The sequence below is a fragment of the Phascolarctos cinereus genome, unplaced genomic scaffold, assembly GCF_003287225.1.
Source record: "Phascolarctos cinereus isolate Bilbo 61053 unplaced genomic scaffold, phaCin_HiC Scaffold_5;HRSCAF=322, whole genome shotgun sequence".
Classification (NCBI taxonomy): Eukaryota; Metazoa; Chordata; class Mammalia; order Diprotodontia; family Phascolarctidae; genus Phascolarctos; species Phascolarctos cinereus.
In genome coordinates this window covers 12,528,804-12,551,534 of record NW_027555958.1, presented here as the reverse complement: position 1 = coordinate 12,551,534, position 22,731 = coordinate 12,528,804, and the positions used below count along the sequence as shown (strand labels likewise).

Genomic DNA, 22,731 nt, shown 5'->3' with positions numbered 1-22,731 from the left:
AAAAGGAAAAATCTAAAAGATATAAAAACAACAGATAGCAAGACAAAGCTATTTTTAAAACACTTTCCTAAACATGATCACTGTATGTGGATTTGTTTTGCATAACCGTGATTACTTACGAGAGGTTTTTTTTTCTTTCCGTTTTTATTAATGAAGAAGAGGAGGAGGGGGGAATGGTTAGCAATCAGAATGTCAAAAATGCATCGAGATTCTGAGAGTATCAGCAGAAGCAGGTAAAGGAGAATTCATGCACTGGAGGAAAACGTGATAGAAGGCACAGTCAAGATACAAAAAAAAGCACAGAAGACAAACTAGCTGAAAAAGCCTAGGAAGTAGCATGGATAAAAGTGATAGATTCTGGAGGCAGCTCAAGAAAATGGAACTTCAGAATTGTTGGAGTTAAAAAAACAACTCAAAAACTATAAAGAAGCTGTCCACTCTACATCATTTCAGGAAAACATGCACAAACCTCCCAGGAGCATCCAAAACTCCACATAAAAAGAATTCACAGAGAGGCAACATTGAGCAGATAATAACCAGCTGCCCTTGGAGTCAGACACACCTGGGTTCAAAGTCCAGCTTCTGACTGTGGGACCCTGCACTGCTCACTGAATGCTCAGCGTCCCAGGTACAATCTCGAAGATGTCATGTTGCAGAATAGTCCGTGGCCTCCTGCTACCAGGCACTTCTTCACTAGGCTCTCCCTGCACCAGTGAAATCCCAGGTCAGAAAACATCTTTCACAAAACCCACAGAAAGGAGAAGCTCAAAGTTCAAGCCACCCAGACAGAGCAACATCAGACTGAACAGGTCAAACACTAAAGTACAAACCCTTCCAGCGGCCCAAAGGAAAAAGACGTCATCCCTGGAGTCTGTGCAAAGAGCACTGGAGTTGGAGAGCCTGGGCAAGCCACATGCACACACACATGACCAAGGGAAGGACTTTTTCTTAACACGATAAAAGTTATCAAAAGTATCTATCTGAAGCCCAGAGCTACCCTTCTACGGAACGGAATTCAGGCTCGGGAGGGACCTCCACAGCCTCAGAGGAGGTCCAATCCCCAAACAAGCCCACACAGCTTGAATCCGAGCAAGGAGCCAGCCCAAGCTCCAATCCTTAGGAAGTCCTTCCTGATCAAGCCTACGCCAGCTTCTCTGCAACTTTCCCCCACTGAGCTCTGCCCACAGAATCAATCTAATGGCCCTTCAGAGACCTGACCCCAAATCTTTTCATGGTGAACATCCCCCACTTCTTCTATCCTGCCCTGACATGACCCAGAACCAAGACCATCCCCCAGCTCCCCTCTGGATACTCCGGGTTTGTCAACATCACTCCCATTACGATACCTTCCTGACTCCCAGCAGCTCTGCCTCCTGAAGGCAGCCCAAGATCCCAATAACTTTTGGCTGCCACATTACTCTACCCATCACGGTGAGGTGGCAGCCTGCTAAGACACCCCTGATCTTCTTCAGACAAACCACCTCCCCTATCTTCAACTCGCGACGTTGATTTCCTGATTCCAAGTATTTGTCCTTCCAGAATCTATCTTACTGAATGTCATCTCGTCCCAACCCGCCAACCCTACAACCGACTAGTGCTTCCTGCTTCTCATGTAGTTACCAGCTGTCCTTCCCAGCTGCGGGTCCTCTTCAAACCGGACGAACACGAACTCTGTTTAAGGCAGAGCTGCCCCAGTGTCCCCATGATAATTGGAAGTTGTTTTAGAAATGTCAGCAATGAAAATAAGATTTATAAAAATTTTAGAGAGTAAGCACTGGTAAGAAGAACCTTAGCAAATATCTCTACTTGTAGAAGTTATCAGACCATCAATTAATAAGTGCCCACCACGGGCCAGGCCCTGGGATACAAAGACAAAAGTCAAATAATCCTTGCTTTCAAGGGCCTGCATTTTAACAGGAAAGATGTGTCCAAAGCAAACACAAGGTAACCCGGCGAGGGAGGGGACGGAAAAAGGCTTCCTGTCGAAGAAGGGAACTTGAGCCGAGTCTCACAAGAAGCTGCGGGTGTGAAGGGGAGCTTTCCAGGCCTAGGGACCAGCCAGCGAACAGGCAAAAAGAAGAGATGAGAGGATGGTGTTGAAGACACTAGAAACGTGACTGCCCTGCAGAGGCCAGTGAAGGCATTCATCTAAAAGAAACCTGGAGAAGGAGGCAAGATCCGGCTGGGGACAGCAAATCAACAAGCCTCTACCGGGTCCCCGAAGTAACGGGTCCTGGAGTTTAGGGGGGTTATGACACCATCAAGCTCCTGCTTTAGGAAAAATCCCTTTGTCAGCTGTGTGAAGGATGGCTCAATGCAGGGACACCCCTCACAGGCCGCTAGAACAGTCAAGCATGAGGCAGGTGAGGAAGGCGCGAAAAGACCTGAACTGAGGGCTACGCGAGTGCAGAGAAGGGAACTCAAGCCAGACACACAGTACATGCAGGAAAGAAAAGGGTCTGATGACTAATGACCCCCACGTGGGATGCCTGAGTGAGGAGGCCAGGATGGTAGCACCCTAAGAGAAATGGGGCAGTTCTATGGGGGGTCGAGAGACAGAATGAAAACGTATCCTCTTCTGGAAACACTGAGCTCGAGAGGCCTGCAGGGCACCCAACACTAAACCTCGGTGAGGTAGCTGGTGATGGGAGGCCAGAGTTCAGGGGAAAGTCTGGGGCTGCAGACAGAGTTCTGAGTCGCTTGTCTTGTCGCGATGATTACAAAACTCGGAGGACGCCGTGGGACTGCAGGGGGAAAAAAGAAGAGGCACACCTTCAGTCAGCGGGCATGACGTCAATCGAGAACATGCAAAAGCGACCGAGAGAGAGCAAATATGTAAAAGCAGAAACAAGAAGAGGAGTGGCCCCAAAAATCCCGAGAGAAGAAACCGTACAGGATGAAAGCGTTCTCCATCAGAAGGTCTGGGTGGTAGTACTGGGGTTGGCAGATTATCAGCAAATGAATGCAGTGCTAAAAACAAAAGGCATTCATAAAACACGCTCCAAAGGAGAATGACTCAAACCAATTCACTCATCCATCATGCATTCATTAAGCACCTGCTATAGGCCAAACCTCCGCAAAGTACTAGGATACAAAGACAAAACAACAACAGAACCTGTCCTCAAGGAGCTTACTCCTACTATTCTACATACAAACAATATTCGTAGATAAAATTAAGTACAGATACATACACGGTAACTCCTGAGGAGAGGACGCTGGCAATTTGAGGAATGAGGACAGGCTTCCTATCAACCAAGCAGCAAGCATTCATTAAATACTTACTATTTGTCCAGCACAATGATGCATTCTGGGGACACAAGTACAAAGAATGAAACAATCCCTACTCACGTTCTAACGGAGAAGAGACAACAAACACGCACATGAGCACATACAACATCACGTGACTAAATGTAAATATACAGGAGGTAGCGGACCTTGGCGAGGTGGTTTGGAAGGAGGGCCCTGGGAGTTGGGAGAATCAGGAAAGACATCCAGCACGAGGGACTCGAAGAGGCGGAAGGAGAAGGGCCACATCTCGTCACATGGAAAAACAGCAGAAAGGCAGAAAGACACAGCAAGATTTAGCAAGCCTTGATAGGAATGCAGGGTGAAGGGAAGTGAGGAGCCTTGTGATTCTGAGATTACAAATCTGGGAGGTCACAAGAACGGCCATGGCTTCAACAGAAACAGGGAAGAAGAAAGGGTTTAGCAGGAAAGAGAATGAGTTCAATCTGGGGCGTGATGAGTTTCAGTTTGACACATCCAACAGTCCGATGGCGACAAAGGGAGGAAAAGCCAGGAAGGGCTTGGAGCGGTGGATCTCTATATGGAGGCGACTATAAAAGTGCAGGGAGCGGATGCGGTCACCAAGAAAGACAATGGAGAGGAAGGAGAGAAGCGGCCCGAGACCCAGCCAAGAGAACGGATGATGAGGTCAGACAGGTAGCAAGCAGGTGACTCAGGCCAAAGGAAGGACACGAAAACCTGGAGAGCAGAAAAGATGGCGGGCCCCTGGGGACAGCTGTACAAAGGCCTAAAGACTGGAAATGCGATGTGCTATCTGGGTGATGGCCAGCAGGCCAGCATGACTAGAAGCCAGAGTGCATGAAAGGGAATAAGAAATGGAAAATAAGCTTGGCAAGGCAATGTGGAGGCAAACAGCCAAGGGCAACAGTCCAAAAGGCAAACTGAAAAGTCCTGAATGTTCTCCTTGACCACTAGAAGGATATGCCAGATCTTCCACAGCAAGAGAATGCTATGGTCAGGCCTGTGTCGTAGGGCGGACACTGTGTAGGATAAAAGGATTCTAGAGCTGGAGGGACCGCAGAGACCCCTCACCTTACAGAAGAGAAAACTGAGACCCAGGAAGATGAAGTGATCACAAAAGGTGGCCCGTGAAGAGTTGGTGCCAGGCCCAGGCTCCTCAGGTCCCCAGCAGCCACTCCTGCCTCCTCGCCTCTGCATCCTCCTGCCCCCATCCCAGGATCAGAAAGGGAAGAAGAGCCTGGGGGCTGCAGGAGAAGTCAGGAAGGCCCTGCAGGAGCCCAGGCCGCACAGGCCAGAACCAGGATTCCCTAGGACTCTGATCATCAGAGAAATGCAAAGCAAAACAGCTTATCAATACAAAGGAACACTAAGGTGTCCTCAAACATTGCCAATGAGAATACAAATAAATATTTAAAGACTCTTTTGAAACAAAGCAAACAGAATCAGAGTGTAACTGTTGACTTACTGTCATAAACATAAAAACATCAACAAGATCTGATCAATTCACAGAGATCATAAAGGGACACAGAACAAGACCTAATCTTGTTAAGACACAGGCAGAGAGAGAGAGAGAGAGAGAGAGAGAGAGAGAGAGAGAGAGAGAGAGACACACAGAGACAGAGACAGAGCACATCCAGGGGTGGGCCCTCCAGCTCCTCAAGTGCAGCCCATGTGGCCTCAAAGCCGCAGGGAACCTGGGTATTTGAGAGAAAACTGAACTTAGAGTTAGAACCCTACCTCTGACACTTCTGGGCCAGTCATTAAACCTCAGAGTATTAAGACATTCAAAACCTCAATGTTGTCTCCTACTCCTTTTCCTTGAAATTCAATCAGTGGTTAACCTCAGCCTCAGTTTCCTCACCTGAAAAATTGGGATAATAAAAGAACTTACTTCACAGTATCATTACAAGGATCAAAAAAGATAATATATGTAAAGCTCTCTGCAAATTTTAAAATGTTATAATCCATTTATCAATAGCTTTACTTTTTATTATTATATTTTCTTTTATCTAGCAATGATTTTGACTCTGTTGTTTCATGTATGATTTTATTCCTTATTGTGCTTCTTAAATGCATTCTTCATTGAACCGCTGTGCATAATGAAAACCTGCTGGCCAGTTGTACAGCAGCATCAGTCAGTCACCAGAAGGGCACCAGAGGGGTCCACGTCACGCTGGCCAGCCTGCTACCGGCACCCGCCCTGGTCGATAAAGAGGGGATACCTGAGCACTGGTTTTTCTATAAATGCATGTGACATGGCAGGCCCACTTTCTAATATTCAGATAAGATTTCAGCATTTAAGTAATATTATCGCTTCTGGAGTGGAGAAGTCTTTTAAATGTGTTTTAAGAAAAACCCTTGTTAAAATACATTTTTACTCTCCCCTTCCTTCCCTGCTTCCCTCCCTCGCTATCTGCCCAAAGAACAGAGCTTACAAAATTAACAGCTAGAGAAATTTAGATTCCCAGGAGAGACTGGTGCCCATAACTAACTGGTCCCTGGACCATCCCACCTTCTACTCACCTGACTATAGAGGACTGATTTTTACCACCCAGACATCCCAGTGGAGAAGTACAGAGACACAGCAATAATTTTAAGTCCCATGTTTCCAAGAGGATGACAGTCTTGAATTTCATTGTACTGACCCAACTGACAATAAAATAAGTAATTTTTTTGATTATAACAGTTACCAATCTGGTAAACTTGTCTGTTCCAAATTCAGTCATTCAAATTCCCCAATTAGCCTCCTTTAGGGACCGGGCCCTGCCAGGCACCCCGTTATTCAGTGAAAGCCACTGCTACCCCAGAATCAGTGTGTGTGCCCTCTCAGGGCTTCATAGGCAAGAAATAACTTGGGTCCAACATCTATCTAGTGCAAGAAGAGCTCCATCACCTCAAACAACATCACTGCCCCAGGAACGAGGCTCTGTATTAAACCCCACAGAAAAGAGCTCACCTGGCAGCTGATCAGAAGGAAGAGGCCCAGGTTTCTCAGAATTCAACGAACGTGAGTCCAAGGAGGGCTGCTGCCCTGCTGCAGACACCTCCCGCGCTCTTTCCACATTCACAGCACATTTGCTTTTCTGCAGTTTGTTACGTCCAGTCTCACGCACGTCCTTCTCGTGAGAGGCTCCAGCTTTGTGGACAGCGTGGCCTAGCTTTGGGCTTCGAGCTAACCTACAGCTGCTCAAACCCCGGCTCAGGCTCTCCACTTGGGAGCCACCCTCTCCAGGATGGGCACCACAGGCCTCTTCCAGCTCTCCCGCGCCCAGCTGGTGCACCTCTGGACAAGGCAAGGCTGGAGCTTTCCTGAAGGCTTCAGGAGCATCGTCAGGAAGCGTCTCCGTACCTCGACGTTCGGGGTTTTCTGAAGGACCACACGGGTTCAAGCCATTTCTCGTCACAACCTCTCGCATCGTACCCTTTTTCAAAGGCAGGTCTGCATCCGAACCAGCGTCAATCGAGCCCATCTCCTCCAACTGCATCTTCTGAGCAACATGATTCAAATAGGAGCGGAAGCGGCCACTGCGGTGCTGCTGGACCAGCCGGGCATAGGCGTTCTTCTGGGGGACAGCAAGCTTGTTGGTGCTATCTCTCATTCCACTTCGGATATATCCCAGATGGTCCATACTCCAAGGATTATGCCCAAACTTTAAAGTGATGCAAATAGAAAAAACAAATTACTTTTAGCACGGGAGAGCATTAAACTGAACACTACATCAGAACAGAAAAGGAATCACAGAATCTGAGGTCTCAGATAATCTAGTCAAACTCCTACAGACAAGATTTTTCCACAACTTCCGTCAAAGGCTGCTTTGGACTTCTTACAGCATTAACTATAAGAACTCTAACATGAACTTTCTTGTAGGAGTGCCACTGGAATTAACTTTGGATGTGAAATGTGGCCAGGCTACAGTCAACAGGCTCAGTCTGGTCACAAGCTATCAGAAAAATGGACTGTGACCCAGGTGTTACATCCGCGCTACAAGAAAAACAAACCAAAACCAAAACCTCGAAGCTGCTTTGCCTTTCTCAAAGCCTGACACATTCAAACCCTTTTTAGCTAAAGACAAACGACTAGGCACAGCTATGATCTCAGACCTACGTTATGAAATGCACTGCCTTCCTTATTTACACCTAAGTGTTCACCACAGCTGTCTGCATGGGGGGGGCCCTACCAGCCAGAGTGGCCTTACGTCCAAGAACAGGGAGCAAGGATAACTTTTCCCAGACCTACATGCGAATTCTCATTTCTGTCCTAAGTGACTAAAGACAGACTGGTTGCCTTCTTAGGAAAAAAAGGTCAAAGGGCTTGTAGACTGCCTCGCCACTAACCAGGTTGGCAGAATGAATGAAGTATTTCTTTGGGGGAAAAAAAAAAAAAGAGGGAAGGTGGAAGAGACAAAGGATGGAAAGGAGCAGAGGAAAGGAGAATCAAAAAAAGGCCAAGGTGAATCCTAAACGCTTCCCCAGGATTAAGCAACTGCTTTTCCTACCCACCAAGGGATGTAAGGGCCAGTCAATCAATAAGCATTGATGAAGCACCTACTATGTGCCAAGTGTATGCTATATGAGGAGCAGCATGGTACAGTAGACAGGAGCCAGTCTGAGAGTCAGGAAATTGGATTCTAGTCTGCCTTAAAGACAGACGTAAGATAACCCCTGACCCCAAAGAACTTACATCCCATCAGAAGAATATGACATATTCAGAGATGAGTAAATTCAGGACCTATTTCATATAATCACACAATAAATACAAAGTGATCTCTTGAGAAGCTGAAGGAGTAGGGGTAAGAATCAGGAAAGGCCTCTTAAAGGAGATAGCACTTGACTGAGTTTTGAAGGGAACTAGGGGCTTCAAGAGGGAGAAGGTGCCAGGCTTTGGGCCAGCCTGTGCCCAGGTACAAAGGCAGAGACGGAAGGGAGCACACAGGGTCAGTACTGGCCAGGAGGCCCATGTGGATGGAGTTCAGAGCAGGTAAGAAGAGTCCAGCGAAATCAGTCTGAAAAGGGAGGCTGGAGCCAAGGATCCTGAAGGACTTGAAAGGCCAAATTGAGGAGTCAGCATTTTACCCTGGAGGCAAGAGGGAGCCATAGGAAGTTCTGGAGGGACACACTCAGACCTGTGACTTAAGTACATCAAACACACAGCAGTGATGATTGGAGACTTCCTACTGAGGGTTGCAAATGCTGCTGTCAACCCGCTAAGAACCACAGAGACGTCTGCTACGTACCTGGGACAGGAATCTAATACTTAGCAGGAAAACTCCCTGCCAAGCTACGTCAAACCAGATGACTCACATCCCCCCAAATGGTCTGCCAGAAGCTCATGAATGGGGCTTCATGGAGAGAACCTAAAGCTTTCTAACATCTTTTAAGAAATTAGGAGATATTTCAGCATAGACATTATTGAAACATAATTTAGTTTCAGGCAGAATTGTGAGCCACCAAATCAAATGAATTTTTAGTCAACCAACAGTAAAGCCCAGTGGATCTTATATTCTCCACTGCCTCCTCAATAAGTTCTATCGTCACTCAAGATTTTGGAATGACTATCAACTACGATACACCCCCCTCCCCAAAGTATTCTTCCATCCAGCAACACTGATCTCCTGGTACCACAAACAAGACATTCATCTCTTGGCTCTGGGCATTTTCTCTAGCCATTCCCCATGTCTGGACCACTCTCCCTCCTCATCTTCACTTCCTGACTTCCTTCAAACCTCAGCCACAATCTTTCCTTCTACAGGACACCTTCCCCAATTCTTCCTTCTAATGCCTTCTCTCTGCCAATTATTTCCCATTTATCCTGTATACAGCTTGTTTGTATACATTCCAGGGAGGGCTGGAATTAAGAGGGGTTGGGGAAGGCTTCCCGTAGAAGGTGAGGTTTTAGTTGGGACTTAAAGGAAGCCAAGGAGGCCAGGCCAAGTGGAGGAGGGAAAGAGTTCCAGGCATGGGGAACAGCCAGCGACAATGCCTGGCATCTGGAGATGAAGTGTCTTGTTTGCGGAAGAGCCAGGAAGCCGGAGTCACTGGATCAAAGAGTACCTAGAGAGGAGTAAGGTGTAAGAAGACTGGGAAGCTCGAAGGGGGCCAGGCTGTCCAGAGTTCTGAACGCCAAACAGAGTGTTTTGTATGTGTTCACAGAGCTGATAAGAAGCCACTAGCGGTTACTGAGTAGAGAGTGACATGATCCAACCTACGCCTCAGGAAAAAATCACTTTAGTGGCTGGATGGAAGACAGAATGGAGTGGGGAGAGACTTGAGGCAGGAAAGACCCCACCCCAGCAGGCTATCAAAATGATCCAGGCGGAGGTAATGAGGGTCTGCACCAGGTGGAAGCTGTGTCAGAGGAAAGAAGGGGGTACAGGCAAGAGATGCCGCAGAGATAAAATCCCAGACCTCAACAACAGCTTGGACATGGGGCGGGGGCGGGGGTGGGGGTGGGAAGAGCAGCACCGAGAAAACGTGAAGAGTCCAGGATGACTCAGGTTGTGAGCCTCAGGGACTAGGAGGATTGTGCTGCCCTCTACAGTAACAGGGAAGGTGGGGATGGGGGAGGAGGATGTTGACTTGTCTTCTGGACATACATTTTGAGATGTCTGAAAGACAGCTGGTGATGTTAAGACTGGAGGTCAGCAGAGTGTTTGTGGCAGGAAAGGCAGACAGGAGAATCAGTAGCAGAGAGATGGCCATTAAATCCATGGGAGCTGATGAGATCTCCAAGTGACACAGTATAGAGGGAGAAGAGAAGAGGGCCCAGGCCAGAGCCCTGAGGGGCATCTATGGTTAGAGGACAGGGTCTGGAGGAGGAGCCAGCAAACAAAACTGAGAGGGGGCCATCAGACAGGCAGGAAGAAAGCCAGGAGAAAGTGACATCTGAAAAAACCTAGAGAAGAGAGAGCATCGAAGAGGAGAGAGTGATCGACAGTGTCCAAGGCCGCAGAGAGGCCTGGACAGAGCAGTTTCATACATCCAGATGACAAGAGGGTAAAGAATTTGGGAAACTGATCACAAACCTCACACAGAGGCAGGATAGAGTGCATGATAAGGAGCTTCAGGACATCCACTGGAGCTCCCAGGCACAAACAGGCTGTGGCACAACTTCTTAACCTGCCTTAACGGTAAATTCAACCTTCAAAAGTTGGAGGAAAGGGGCAGCTAGGTGGCTCAGTGGATAGAGCACCAGCCCTGAGTCAGGAGGACTTGAGTTCAAATGTGGCCTCAGACACTTGACACTCACCAGCTGTGCGACCCTGGGCAAATCACTTAACCCCAACTGCCTCACTAAAAAAAAAAAAGTTGGAGGAATCCAAAGGGGAATTACTAGGCTGGACCTGATTATCACCAACAGGAGGGAAGGTATGGCTGTGGTGGAAACGGGAACCATGACAAGTCACCATTCCTCTAGAGAATTTGGGAGAACAGACACCCTTGATTTTAAGAGAACACATTAGAAATCTATTAATAGCTAAGATCCCTGGGTCTAAAATTCCACAGAAGATGTCTGTCCAGGAGGGATGAGAAACTCTGAAGAATGAAACCATGAAGAAGAAAAATTAATTTTGATGAAGAATAAAGTTGGGAGTTAGCTAGAGACTGGTGTGTGCGCAGGGTAACAGTCATCGACAAACTCAGACCTTAAGATCCAAACATGTACAAAAACAAGCTTGGCTTCAAAGAAGAGACAAGAGAAGAACCGTCCCCTGACTCCTCTGCAGACGTGGGGTCAAAGGTGGGGAGCCCGACACAGAACGTCTGATTGGGGAGCGTTTGATCACTTTTGCTAAATCTTTTTGTCCTCTTCTTTTTCCTTTAAAAAAAAAATCTTTGTTATGAGGGGTGGCTGCCTGAAAGGGAGGACAGCCAGGGCAAACCTAAGCAACATGAAAACACAAGGTATCACAAAGAGCCAGCAAGACTTCCCAGTGAATAGACCGCTACAGCTAGAACTGGCCTAGATGTTGGTAAAGTATTGGATAAAGTATCTTGTGCTACTCTTGTGGAAAAGAGAGAGAAAGGGGCTGACTCGATGATACCACACTTAGGTGGATTTGGCCCCGGCTGAATGGCTCGACCCAAAGAATAACCATTAACAGCTCAAAGGTCTCCAGAAGGGTCACCAAAGGCTCTAGCCTGGACCCTGGGCTGTTTAACATTCATCATCAAGGACAGGATGCTTCTATCAGCCTCAGTTTCTTCAATGCCTAGTAGCACAGAACCTGGCATACAGCAGGTGCTGAATAAATATTTAAGTGAATTATGATGCCAAGATTTTTTTTCTTCTTCCAAGGGTCCAGCCTAAATTTGAACCAATATGCACTTAACACAAGAGATCGTGGCTGCAGATGGCAAACCCTCTAGAACAAAGAACACAAAAAACACCTCTTTTTCGATACTCGACTCAGTTCTCATGACATTACAGCCTTGTGGATTAGCACAAGAGAAAAACAATGCATACATCAGACAGCAGGAAGCAGAGGAAGGTCCTCTGACTTCAAAGTCAGCATCTTTCCACCATGAGCTCTCTTGTCATTTGTCCTTACGAGGCACCCACCACGAACAGCAAACACTGAATTGATGCCTCCAAGGACCACGGGAAATAACTTCAAACAGATCATGCAAACTGGCAGAAAAATGTAAACAGGAACCGAAGAGTCAACAGGGCTTAGAGAGAGTAGTACAGGCCTTGGAGCCTGGGCTTCATGTCCTGACAAGTCACCTCCCACATAAGAAGTCTCCTCATTTGAAAATGGAGACAATTCCCTGCCCTCTGACCCAGGAATCAAACTGCTAGACGCATACTCCAAAGATATCAGAGACAACAATCAGAGCAGGCCTTTGACAGAATCCCTTTTATTAAGGGGGTTTCTTCTGTGAAGCAGGGATTCAATCAAAGGGCAGCACTTGAGGACCGAGATGGCCACAGGGTTCCCACCCCTGGCTCAAGTCCTTTATATGACAACTCCTATGGATACAACAGAACAAAACCTGAATAATAATAATGTCCAAGCTTGGCACGCAAGAAGAGACAAGAAAATGCCCCTCCCCCTATGCTCTGCAGAGGTGAGGGACTGCTGGTATGGACCACTGCATACACTGTAAGACTACACTGACAGGCTGCTTAGTTTTGCTTTCTTCTTTTTTTTCATTCTTTGACACAAGGGATTACTTGCTGGGGAAGGGAAAAAGGGGAGATGCATTTATTTTACACTGTACAAACAAGTGTCACTTTTTTTTAAAGTATGCAACAGAGCAGCTAGGTGGAGCAGTGGATACCTGGAGTCAGGAGGGCCCAAGTTCAAATCTAGCCTGAGACACTTACTTGCTGTGTGACTCTAGGCAAGTCACTTAACCCTACTGGACTCAGTTTCTTCATCTGTCAAATGAGCTGGAGAAGGAAATGGCAACTCCCTGTACAAGAAAACCCCAAACGGGGTTACAGAGAGTTAGATGCGACCAAATAACAACAAATCAAAGGAAGACTGGGCACCTCCCTGCCATCCCTTTTGTGGGGCCTCCCTGCCATCGCCTCATCTCGTGCAGGCTTCACAGACGGCCCCACAAAAGCAGAAGGGAGCCCGGAACTCTCTGTGCAGCTGCTAGCAGTCTTCTTCATAGCGTCTGTCACCTCTCAGCTTTGTCCCTAAGCCTCAGAACTGACATTTAAATCGAGCTCCATTTGCAAAAAGTTTTACATGCACAGTGAAGTTGGTATCATAGGTACTGTTCCATTTTACAGATGAGAAAACAGAGGTTCAAAGAGACTTGGGAGGGAGTCGCACTCAAGCCTCTGGGCACTTGAAGGGCAAGAGACTGAATTTGGAGAACTGCAGGACAAATCCTTAATTCTGCCCAGGCGTCTGGAGTGTCTCCCAGCGTGGCATGAAAGAGTGCAAAGGAGAGTCAAGAAAGAGGGCCCCAGAGCCCCGCTGGGAGACACTCCAGACGCCTGGGCAGAATTAAGGATTTATCCAAGCGTGCTCAGAAGACTATCTTGGCAGCTCAACAAAAAAGTGAGCAGAGAAAAGAGGGCACAGACTGGCAGCTGTCAGTCTGACCACGAAGCCAGCCAGAGACAATGGCAGCAGAAACCAGCAGAGAGAAGGGCTCACCTGTTAGTCACTCGTGGATTTGAGGAACAAGGTAGAATAAGACTCAAAGAATGAAAATTGGCTACCTAAAAGGATGGCAGTGCCCTGAAGAGAAATAAATAAGTTTGGAGAAGGGGTGAGTCTGGGGAAAAGATAATGAGTTCTCTTTGGAATATGTAGAGCTTAAGATGCCTCCAGGACAATTCACCAATTAAAATCCATTTTAAAATCACACTTTCCTGTTGACCACTCAATAAAAATATTTTTAAATAGCTTCATTTCAAGGCCTAAAACTAGGATTGTTTTTGTTGTACACAGACAGCACTCATCTACCAGTTTTCAGATGAGCACTCCTGTTTGCAAATGAGCACACACATCTGTATATCCACATGCAGGTGTACATATACATTTTACTCTTTGAACATGCATATAAATAGTCACTGAGTAGAACCACCAGATTCAGTATAAGAAGAAAGTTATTTAAGCCAACCTTCAAGACAGTACAAACATCCCACATGCACCATCAATCCCTAACAGACGATTGGCCAGTGCCTCCCCAGTGAGCCTATCCCATTGGCTGACTAGCACTGCTGGAAAGTTCTTCCTTATGCTCAGACACCTCTCCCTATTGCACCACACCAAAATTCTAGACAGAACCACAAACCAGAGCTCCTCCAAGACTAGTCCTCCCCATTCCCGCTCAGCTCCCAACTTTCCACTCTCCTCATTTCTTCCAATCCTGAGATCTTCACCCTAGCCATCCTATCCCTACTGCCCACCAGGCCCTAGTCTCCCCCACCCATCCTTTCCAGTGTGTTCCACTAAAAACAGATTTACCTTCATCTTCAGCCTCCTCTTCTTACATGTCTTCCACCTCCTTTTACTTTTTCTACTTTTCTCCCAAGGCTTCTTCCACGTTTCTGGAAGCCCTCTCTTCTGCTGGCCACTCCTCCCCATTTGGAAAGTCTTCCAAGACCGAGTCCAGTAAACTCCCTGTTTCCCCCAATCACTCTACCACCACCGGGTGTATCGCCCCTTCTCTTCCTTCGAGGTTCCCCTCACCCTCTCATGATCCTTGTCCCTTTCACCAACAGACCTCGAAGACACTCGCCCACCTTTCTGTATGACCTAAGCATCTGACTCGCGATCTTCCTTTCACCCTTTGCCTGCCATCATCACCCTCCCAGATGGGGACATCAATATCCATATAGTGAACCTTGCCCCCAGCCCTCTGTCCATTCCCCACCGGGGTAATCACAGCATAGCACCCATTGTCACACCAAACTCCATTTCAGGATCCTGACCTCTGAACTTCAACTGAACACACACTTAGGAAGCACTGCCCTGGGTCTGAGGCACTCTGTGAGACGCTGGAGATCTGAAGACAAATTCCAAGTAGCCTCTGCTCTTGGGGGGTGGCGGGGGGAGGGGGCTGGCAGCACAATGCGACAGGCCAGCACGTGCTGAGCAACACAAGATAACTTCGAGAAGTACGAGCTCTGCAATTAACTCAGGATCCTGGGAGTCAGAGCAGAGGAGGAGAGAGGGCAGGCCAGGCATGGGGAACAGCCAGCACAAATGCAGCAGATCAAGGCGGAAGCTGGAACATCGGGTACTAGGAGGCACGAGGAGGCCGAGGCGACTGGAACAGAGAACAGAAAGGGGAGTAACAGGAAGTAAGACTCAAAAGATAAGTGCAAGCCACATTACGGAGGACTTTGTATTTTATCCGAGAGGTCAAGAAGACTCGGGTTCAAATCCAGCCTAGCCATCTGCCTCAAATTCCTTATCTGTAAAATGGGAATAATTATACCACCTACCTCCCAGGGTCACTGTGCAGATAAAATGAGCTGACACACATGAAGCACTCTGCAAAGCTAAAGTGCTACGGAAATGCTAACGATTATCAGTGGTAATCAGCATTTATTAGGTACCTACTATGTGCCAGTAATCCAGACGTTGACAGAGGGGCAGATTCAAGAGCTGATGTGCCCACACCCTCATGGCCTTCCTCCTTCCTGACCTGCTCTTTAGCCTCCACTGGAGCCCGAAATGCGCCTTCTTATTTCCCCTGAATTCTCTCCTCTACTCTAACCTGGCTTCCTTCCCTGCCTGGTCTTGACCCTAATGATCTGAAGAATTCCTTCTTTTCCACTGGCCTTTCCCCACCACAGCTCTGCTAACCTTCCGCCCTGGACGTTGTCCTGATTCCACCACACATCCAGAAGTTTCTTAAAGTCACACTACGGCCGGCACGGTGGATAGAGCGTGGCCCTGGCGTCAAGAAGACTCGCCTTCCTGAGTTCGAATCTGGCCTCAGACACTTCCTAGCTGTGTGACCCTGGGCAAGTCACTTCATCCTGTTTGCCTGTTTCCTCATCTGTCAAAGGAGCTGGGGAAGGAAATGGCAAAACTGCTCCAGCATCTCTGCCAAGAAAACCCCAAATGGGGTCACGGAGAGTTGAACAAACAGAAAATGACTGAACAACAAAATGCCTGCTACAAATTTCCACCAGCTACCTAACCTCAGCTGAGCCTTCCTCCACTACAGCTGCACAAGAGGCCGTCTGGCTACGCCCCCAACACACCAGGCCAAACTTCTTGTCTTCTCTCTTCAAGCAGGCCTCCCCAGCTTGGCCCAGGAAAGTCCACATCAGTTGTGGGCAAAGTCCCTCCCTTCCTTCCCCTGCAAACAAGGGCAGTCCACCTGGGATGAGGAGGGTCTCCTGCAGAAGAAGAGTGAGTCTGCACCCAGGCAGCCCAGTTGGTGGGCACTGGTATCCTCTGAGAAGACACAAGCAAGAAACTGGCAGTCTGAACCGGGGAGAAGAGAATGTCCAGGTTTCGTCGCAGTTAGACACCGCCTTAAGCCAGCCCTTCCTTCCAGGCCTTCTCCTCGTCTGACAAATAGGCTGCATTGGGATCTGGCTTTGGTTCCCCCTAACCACCCCCGCCCACTACTAGTCAGTAGAGTAAGTTTATAAGCCTCGAGTATGGAGGAAAGTAGGATTGCAAAGAGAACCTGGACGTGGCACACAAATCATTGTAAAGATCAAAGGAGCATAATTTACAAACTGTGTCATATATCAACCCTGTAACATGTGTGGACAGGGCAAGCCCCCTAGACTCCGCTAACAGGGGTTTTGAGCCCATGCATCCCCAACCACCAAAAGGTAATAATAATTTTGAGATGATGTAGACATATTAATTTTAAAGTTTTACTGACAACTTCAAAATGATTTGGATATGTTAACGCACTAACTCCAATGTTAAGATAAGAGTTGGTCTGTCCCCAAAAAAAACCTATAAAAAATGGTACCTCCCAGTCCTCGGCTATCTCCACCAGGTCCAAGCTGCCCAAACCTCTGTCCCTCCCCCAGCCTGACTTTGGGCCGCCCCCCCACTGCATCCCCTTCTCCTTTCCCTGCTTGTCTCTGTACTTTCTGTCATTTTTCTCCCATTCCCTCTGTGGTCATCAGTGTAACTGCAGTCCTGTTTCCCACTGCCTCTGTGGCCTTTCCTAACAAGCACCCAAAAACCCAGACATGCCCATTTCACAATTTCATAAATTGGTCATCAATTCACCTGCTCTACTAAAAAACAAACACCCTCTCCTTTACCTTTGCCCCCCCCCAACACACACACACACTCTTCACGAAATCACATCTAGCCATACCCAGAGTCACCTTTGCTTCTTGGGGTCTTCACCCACTGCTTCTGCTGCCTGATCCCCCCTTCCTGTCTTCACCCACTGCTTCTGCTGCCTGATCCCCCCTCCCTCAGCTCTCTCTCGACCACTTTACTACTCTGCTCTTCCAAAGGTCGCTTCATCACCAGATGGCTTCTTCCTACTGACAGTTCTGAAGCATTTGGCTTGGGTGCCCCTCCCCGCCCCCACCTTGGTTTATATGATGCTGCTCTCTTCAGCTTCTCCTACAAACTAATACAAAGCTGGTTCATCTTTCTCCTTCCACTCACTAAATGGGCATCCCCCACAATCTGCCCTGGGACCTCTTTTTCCACTCCCTTAAGAAGCAGAAGACGAGGCCCTCATTCTCTCCCAGGCCATGTCCCCTGCACGGACCACTCTCTCTCCTGTTCCCCATCTTGACCCCTTTTCTACACTATCTTCTCTCGAGACCCTGTCATCTTGCCAAGCTTCGTTCAGCCTCGGATCTCTGCCACCATCCTTCACTTCTCCCCATGCTACTAAACTAGACTGGAGAAAATCCTGGAACCATTCTGATTGGATCCACTACAACTTTCTGTTCCCTAACCTCAACTGGGCCCTCCCTGCTACCAGGCAATCCTCCTCTCCCTGCCTCATTCACTCACCCTCCTCTTCACAGCTGGTCTTCCTCAAAACTCCCACGGTTCCATCTCCCCCCCACTTCTAATGTTGGCATTCAAAGCCCTTCATCATCCCCTAGCTGCAGCACCCCCTGCTTTCCAGCCTTCTTACACTTTATTCTCCTCCTTGTACTCTTGGATCCTGTGACAGACATCAGCCTCCTTGCCTTTCTAGGAATAAGACGCCCATTCCAGGCGTTTTTTCTGACCATTGTCCATGCTTGGACACTCTCCCTCCTCAAGGGCTCCAGGCTTCCCTGGGTTCCTTCAAGTTCCAGCTAAAATTGCACCTTTCCCAAACCCTCTGAATTCTATTAACTACTTCCTATTTATCCGGTATATAGCTTGTTCATATGTCTGTTTGCTTACTGTCTCCCCCATTAGACTGTGAGTTCCTTGAGGGCAGGGACCCTCTTTTGTCCTTTTGTCCTATGCTTAGGGGCTTAGCACAGTGCCCGGCACAGAACAGGCACTTAATAAATGCTTACTGATCGATTAAGCAATGTGACATTGGCTTTATTATCACCTCTACGCAAAGGACTCTCATTGCCCTCCATATGACCCACCTGGCCCTTCAACTCACTACTAAGTACAAGGCTGAAGTCATCTCCTCTCCCCACAACACCCCTGTGGCCAAGAACAAGGGCTTCACTCTCTTGGGTTTTTTAGCAGACTCCTGACTCGGCTGCCTCAAACACCCTATCTCTAAGGAGCTGCCAAATTCAGCTGACTCGACCTGGCCAAATCTCAAAAGTATTCTCATCTTTCCACTCATGTCTACCACAAGCCATGACGTCACGTTCCTGATGCCATGGTCCTCCTCAAGAACAAAGGACAGACAGCACCACCAACTACTGGTTCAATTCAGGCCCTCATCATTTTGCATCAGCCAGTCACAACTGGCAAGCATTTATTAAGCATCATGCCAGCCAGTGCTCCAAAGGCTGAGAACAAGGCAGAGCCAGCCAAAAAGAAACCAGACACCTCCCTGGAAGCTGGCATCAGTTTCTCAATTAACACCAGGGTACTTTCAACAAGCCTACAGTCCCCATTTTTCCCACAAGCAAATCAAGAAAGACAGCCTTGACAAAATCATGATACATCCAAGTCTAGGACATGATGCACTGATCTCGGCCCCCAAACCTCAGCCTTGTATAATTTAACACCAGTGTATCATCATACAGTATGCTTTCCACTCAGATCCTTTTGTTATAAAGTCCACACAAAGGCTAAGTGGGATTGATAACCTAGCTCCTAGTCTGTATCAGGACTAACTAAGGAAGGGGAGCGGAGGGATACATACTCATCCCTCAGACTCCACACTGTCAATTTCCAACTTGCTGCCAAGAAAAGGAGTCAAGTTTCACGCCAACTCCAGGATGCCTTCCCTTGGGCCGGACCAGATGATGCCAGGCAAGCAAATATTCTAGGTCAAAGGGCAGAGACTGGCTGGGTCTGGATTGGATTTCAATAGGAAAGGGAAGAACCCAATGAGAAAACTCCCTCCTCCAAAGCAGAAGAACTGCTTGGACCCCTTTGAGAGAAAGTGACCTGCCCAAGATCACAAAGTCAACACACATCAGACGTGGGCCTTGAAACCAGGCCTTCCAACTTCGTGGAGGGTTATATGCACTACGACACGATGCCAAAGCTGCCTCTATTGTCACAACCAGAAATCAAAGGTAAATAGGAATATCTGTAGAAGTGAACTGTGGTCCCAATATAGCCAGGCAGAAATAAAATGTCACCAGTATTTAATACTTCCATTAAAGATCAGAATGCATTTCCAACAACATACTTCTCAGTCAGAAATTTTATTATAGAATATGTATTATGTAAGAATATACCAAAAATATCATTAAAAACTAACCAAAATGGCACAAATATGCCAGAAAAAACAAAATATTCTTCTGAATTTCACTTTAATAACATTTTTGTTACTGTACACAGTATGGAGAAAAAGAGAACAGTTCTTCTGGAGCATGATTTTTGCTTTCCATGCCTGTGGCTCTCTCCCTGGCCACCCTCTCCAGGCCCGAGCCCAGCTCCCTGACCCCAGGACAAGGAATGGGCTCCTTGCTCTCACTGCCACACCCCTCGAAGGCTCACTCCCATTTTTATTTATCAGCCTGCCCACATGTCCCTGCAGCTTCCAGGTCTTCTCCCTTTTTTCTTGAGCTCAAGAGGCGACACCCAGTCTTCCTCTCCCCCCCCAGCCCCCACCTTCTCACCTCAGGACTTCCTTCTACATCTGCCATTCCGTGTACCTCCTCAAGTACCAGGATCTAAGTTCCCTCCATCTCAGTGTCACACAGCTCCCCTCCTCCATCTCAAGCTCACCCCCTACCCCTACCTCCATTAGCCTTGAACAAGGAACTTTCTCTCAGACCACCACATCCTCCAATTCTTCCTCCCACCTGTCTCTCACCTTCCTCACTCACTCTCTTCTTTGTCTTTATCATAACTCATCTTCCCGATTTCCCATCTGGGCTCAGGCCTAACTTTCCTCCCTTTACAGTTTGGACTCTATCCAACCCAACTTAACCCAACAGGCATTTATTTGTTTACAGCCCACCATGTTCAACGACTGTGTTACCTGCTTTCTCATGTTTTCTAATGAGGAGATACACCCCATTAGAACAGGTAACTACAGACTGTCATCTGAGAAGGAACCAGAGGCCATTAACTGGATCACTCTCCTCAGCACTGACACATGGATGGCCAAACCCCAGCCCTGGGTCATTTTCACCAGCCCCCCTCTCCACTCCACAGTCCACAGGTTACTGAACCCCCAGAGGCAGTCAGACAGGTTTTCCCATTGGGTGCACAACAAATCATCCTCGGGGCAGCTAGGTGACACAGCGGATAGAGCACCGGCTCTGGATTCAGGAGGACCTGAGTTCAAAGCTGACCTCAGACACATAACATTTACTAGCTGTGTGACCCTGGGCAAGTCACTTAACCCCACTGCCTAGGCAAAAAAATAAAAAATAAAAATAACAAATCATCCTGTTGATATTCCACGGGACCTTCATCCCGTTTTCTCCCACTCCTTATCACATCATCTCCTCTTTCTCCAAGCTACCTCGACTCCATCCTGGGCACAAATATTTGTGACACAAAATAAAACAGGCCCACTATGTGGTATGATGAATGCTCCAAAGGAGAAAGGGCCACACCTGCTCATTTCTTCCCCCCAAAATTGGTGAAGACAAAGGAGCAAATGTGTGGATCTGAGACCCAGAGGATCACAGCTGGCAAGGCCTTGAGAGGTCACCTAGGACAGGGGAGCTTCTCAACCCTTTTTGCATCCTGGACCCATCTGGCAGTCTGGACGTTTTTAAATGCATAAAATAAAATACAAAGAAAATGTTTAAAGTTAATGCACCTCAGTTGTGAATAAGCCCTAATCTAGTCTCTCTCTCCCTCCCACTTTACAGACAAGTAAAACTCAAGCTTAACAAGCAAAGTCACTTGTCCAGATAGCCCAAGAAATGACCAGCTGAGCAAAAACTAGACCTCAAGACCCCAGACTCCCAGCCTCTCCCAAATTCTTTGTTTACTATTTGGAACACTCAATCTCCCGGAAATGTATCCTGAAATCTACGCAATCCAAAACAAGTTTCCCTTTCAGGCAAACTGTAGGACACCTCACAGCACAGGTGAAAGAAAAAACTCAATCATGACGGTAAAACTAATTTCCAAGTCAAGCACTGCCCTAAGTCCCCAGAACAGAAAGAAAGGGGGAAAGTCCCCGCTCTCACCAAACTCAACATCTGGGGGAGACAACGTACAAACAGCAGACATGCCAGAGATGGGCTCTACTGTAGATAAACCAGGGCGGGAGGGCACAATCAGCAGAGGCTTCTTGAGAAGGGGGCTTTTATCAGGGTCTTGAAGGAAAGATGGGGAGGGGACGACTTCCAGGCACGAAGGGCTGCCCGTGAAAATGCCCAGGATGGGGGATGGAGCAGGAAGGGCAGGGCCACGAGACTGCAGGCGAGCAAGGAGCCTGAAAAAGGGGGGGGAGGGGGGCAGGCTTTCCAGGATAGGAACGTAGTGCAATAGCCGGGAGCCTCTTTCTTCTCACAGCACGCATAACCCCGAGCGTCCTTCCGGCTCTGGACCCCCAACAGACGCCAGGCCTCGAGAGGAAAGCCCGCTGCCCCCGAGGCCAAGGCCCCCTGCGGGAAAATGACCAGGAAACCTGACTGGCCTGAGGACCCCGACTGCGGCTGGCTCCAGGCACCAAGGACGAAGGAGGGTCCTGGGGAGGTGCGACCTTCAGGACCGGTTAGTGCAGCCTCCTCCTTTCACAGAGGAGGAAACTGAGGCGGAGAGGGTGAGAGAGGGTCCCAGGGCTGGACCTCGAGGGCCGCCTCTTCCACCCAACCCATCCCAGTCACGGAAAGCCGAAGGGCACCACGTGGCTGGTCATCCAGCCTAATGGGGGGGAGGCACAAACCCCCTGACTCTAAGCCCACCCAGGCCCCACCTCTAAGGTCTGTGCTTAGAGCGACCTTCTGCGTTCTGCTCCAGGCCCGGCCACCCTCCCTAGCTTCCTGACCCAGAGCAAGGGCCGTCACCTCCCTAGGCCTCAGTTTCCCCATTTATAACTATCGGGGCGGGGGTATAGGTACCACGTGCTCCTCACCACCTCACGAGGCCGTGAGAGGTGGGTACGCATGCGCGAAGGGAGACACGACGCCTCTTCCCCACTGCCCCACCCCCCCACTGGGCGCATGCGCGGAGGGCTCGGGGGCCCGCGAGCCCTCCAGAGACTTCGGGGGCGGGGGGGGAGGGGCGGCGGGGCGCGGGGCGCGTACCTCACCGGCTGGGTCGGGGACGCCAGACGTGAGGGGAGACGCCCCCTGCGCCCCAGGGCTGCCGGGGCAGCGGGGGTGAGGCCCAGAGGCCTGGAGGGCGGCCGGCGGGAGGCACGGACGGACGGTGGACCGACGGCCCCGGGGGGCCCCGGCACCCTCCCCGTGGAACCCAGGCTACCAGGGCGGGCGGT

The 22,731-nt window shown here is 48.7% G+C and overlaps 1 protein-coding gene across 5 annotated transcripts in view; it reads right to left on the bottom strand.

Moving 5' to 3' along the window:
- The window catches only part of DIS3L2 (DIS3 like 3'-5' exoribonuclease 2), a 358,658-nt gene that overhangs the window by 335,737 nt on the left and 190 nt on the right, over positions 1-22,731 (bottom strand). For 2 of the 5 annotated variants that reach the window (XM_020972180.2, XM_078154658.1), the window contains exon 2: positions 6,224-6,917. The exons of 1 other annotated variant lie outside the window; for it this stretch is intronic. In XM_020972180.2, coding sequence (XP_020827839.1) covers positions 6,224-6,917 — 694 coding nt within the window. Of the gene's footprint in view, positions 1-6,223; positions 6,918-22,540; positions 22,634-22,731 lie in introns of those variants that run through there. 2 more of the 5 variants (XM_020972182.2, XM_020972185.2) reach the window with 2 other exon arrangements.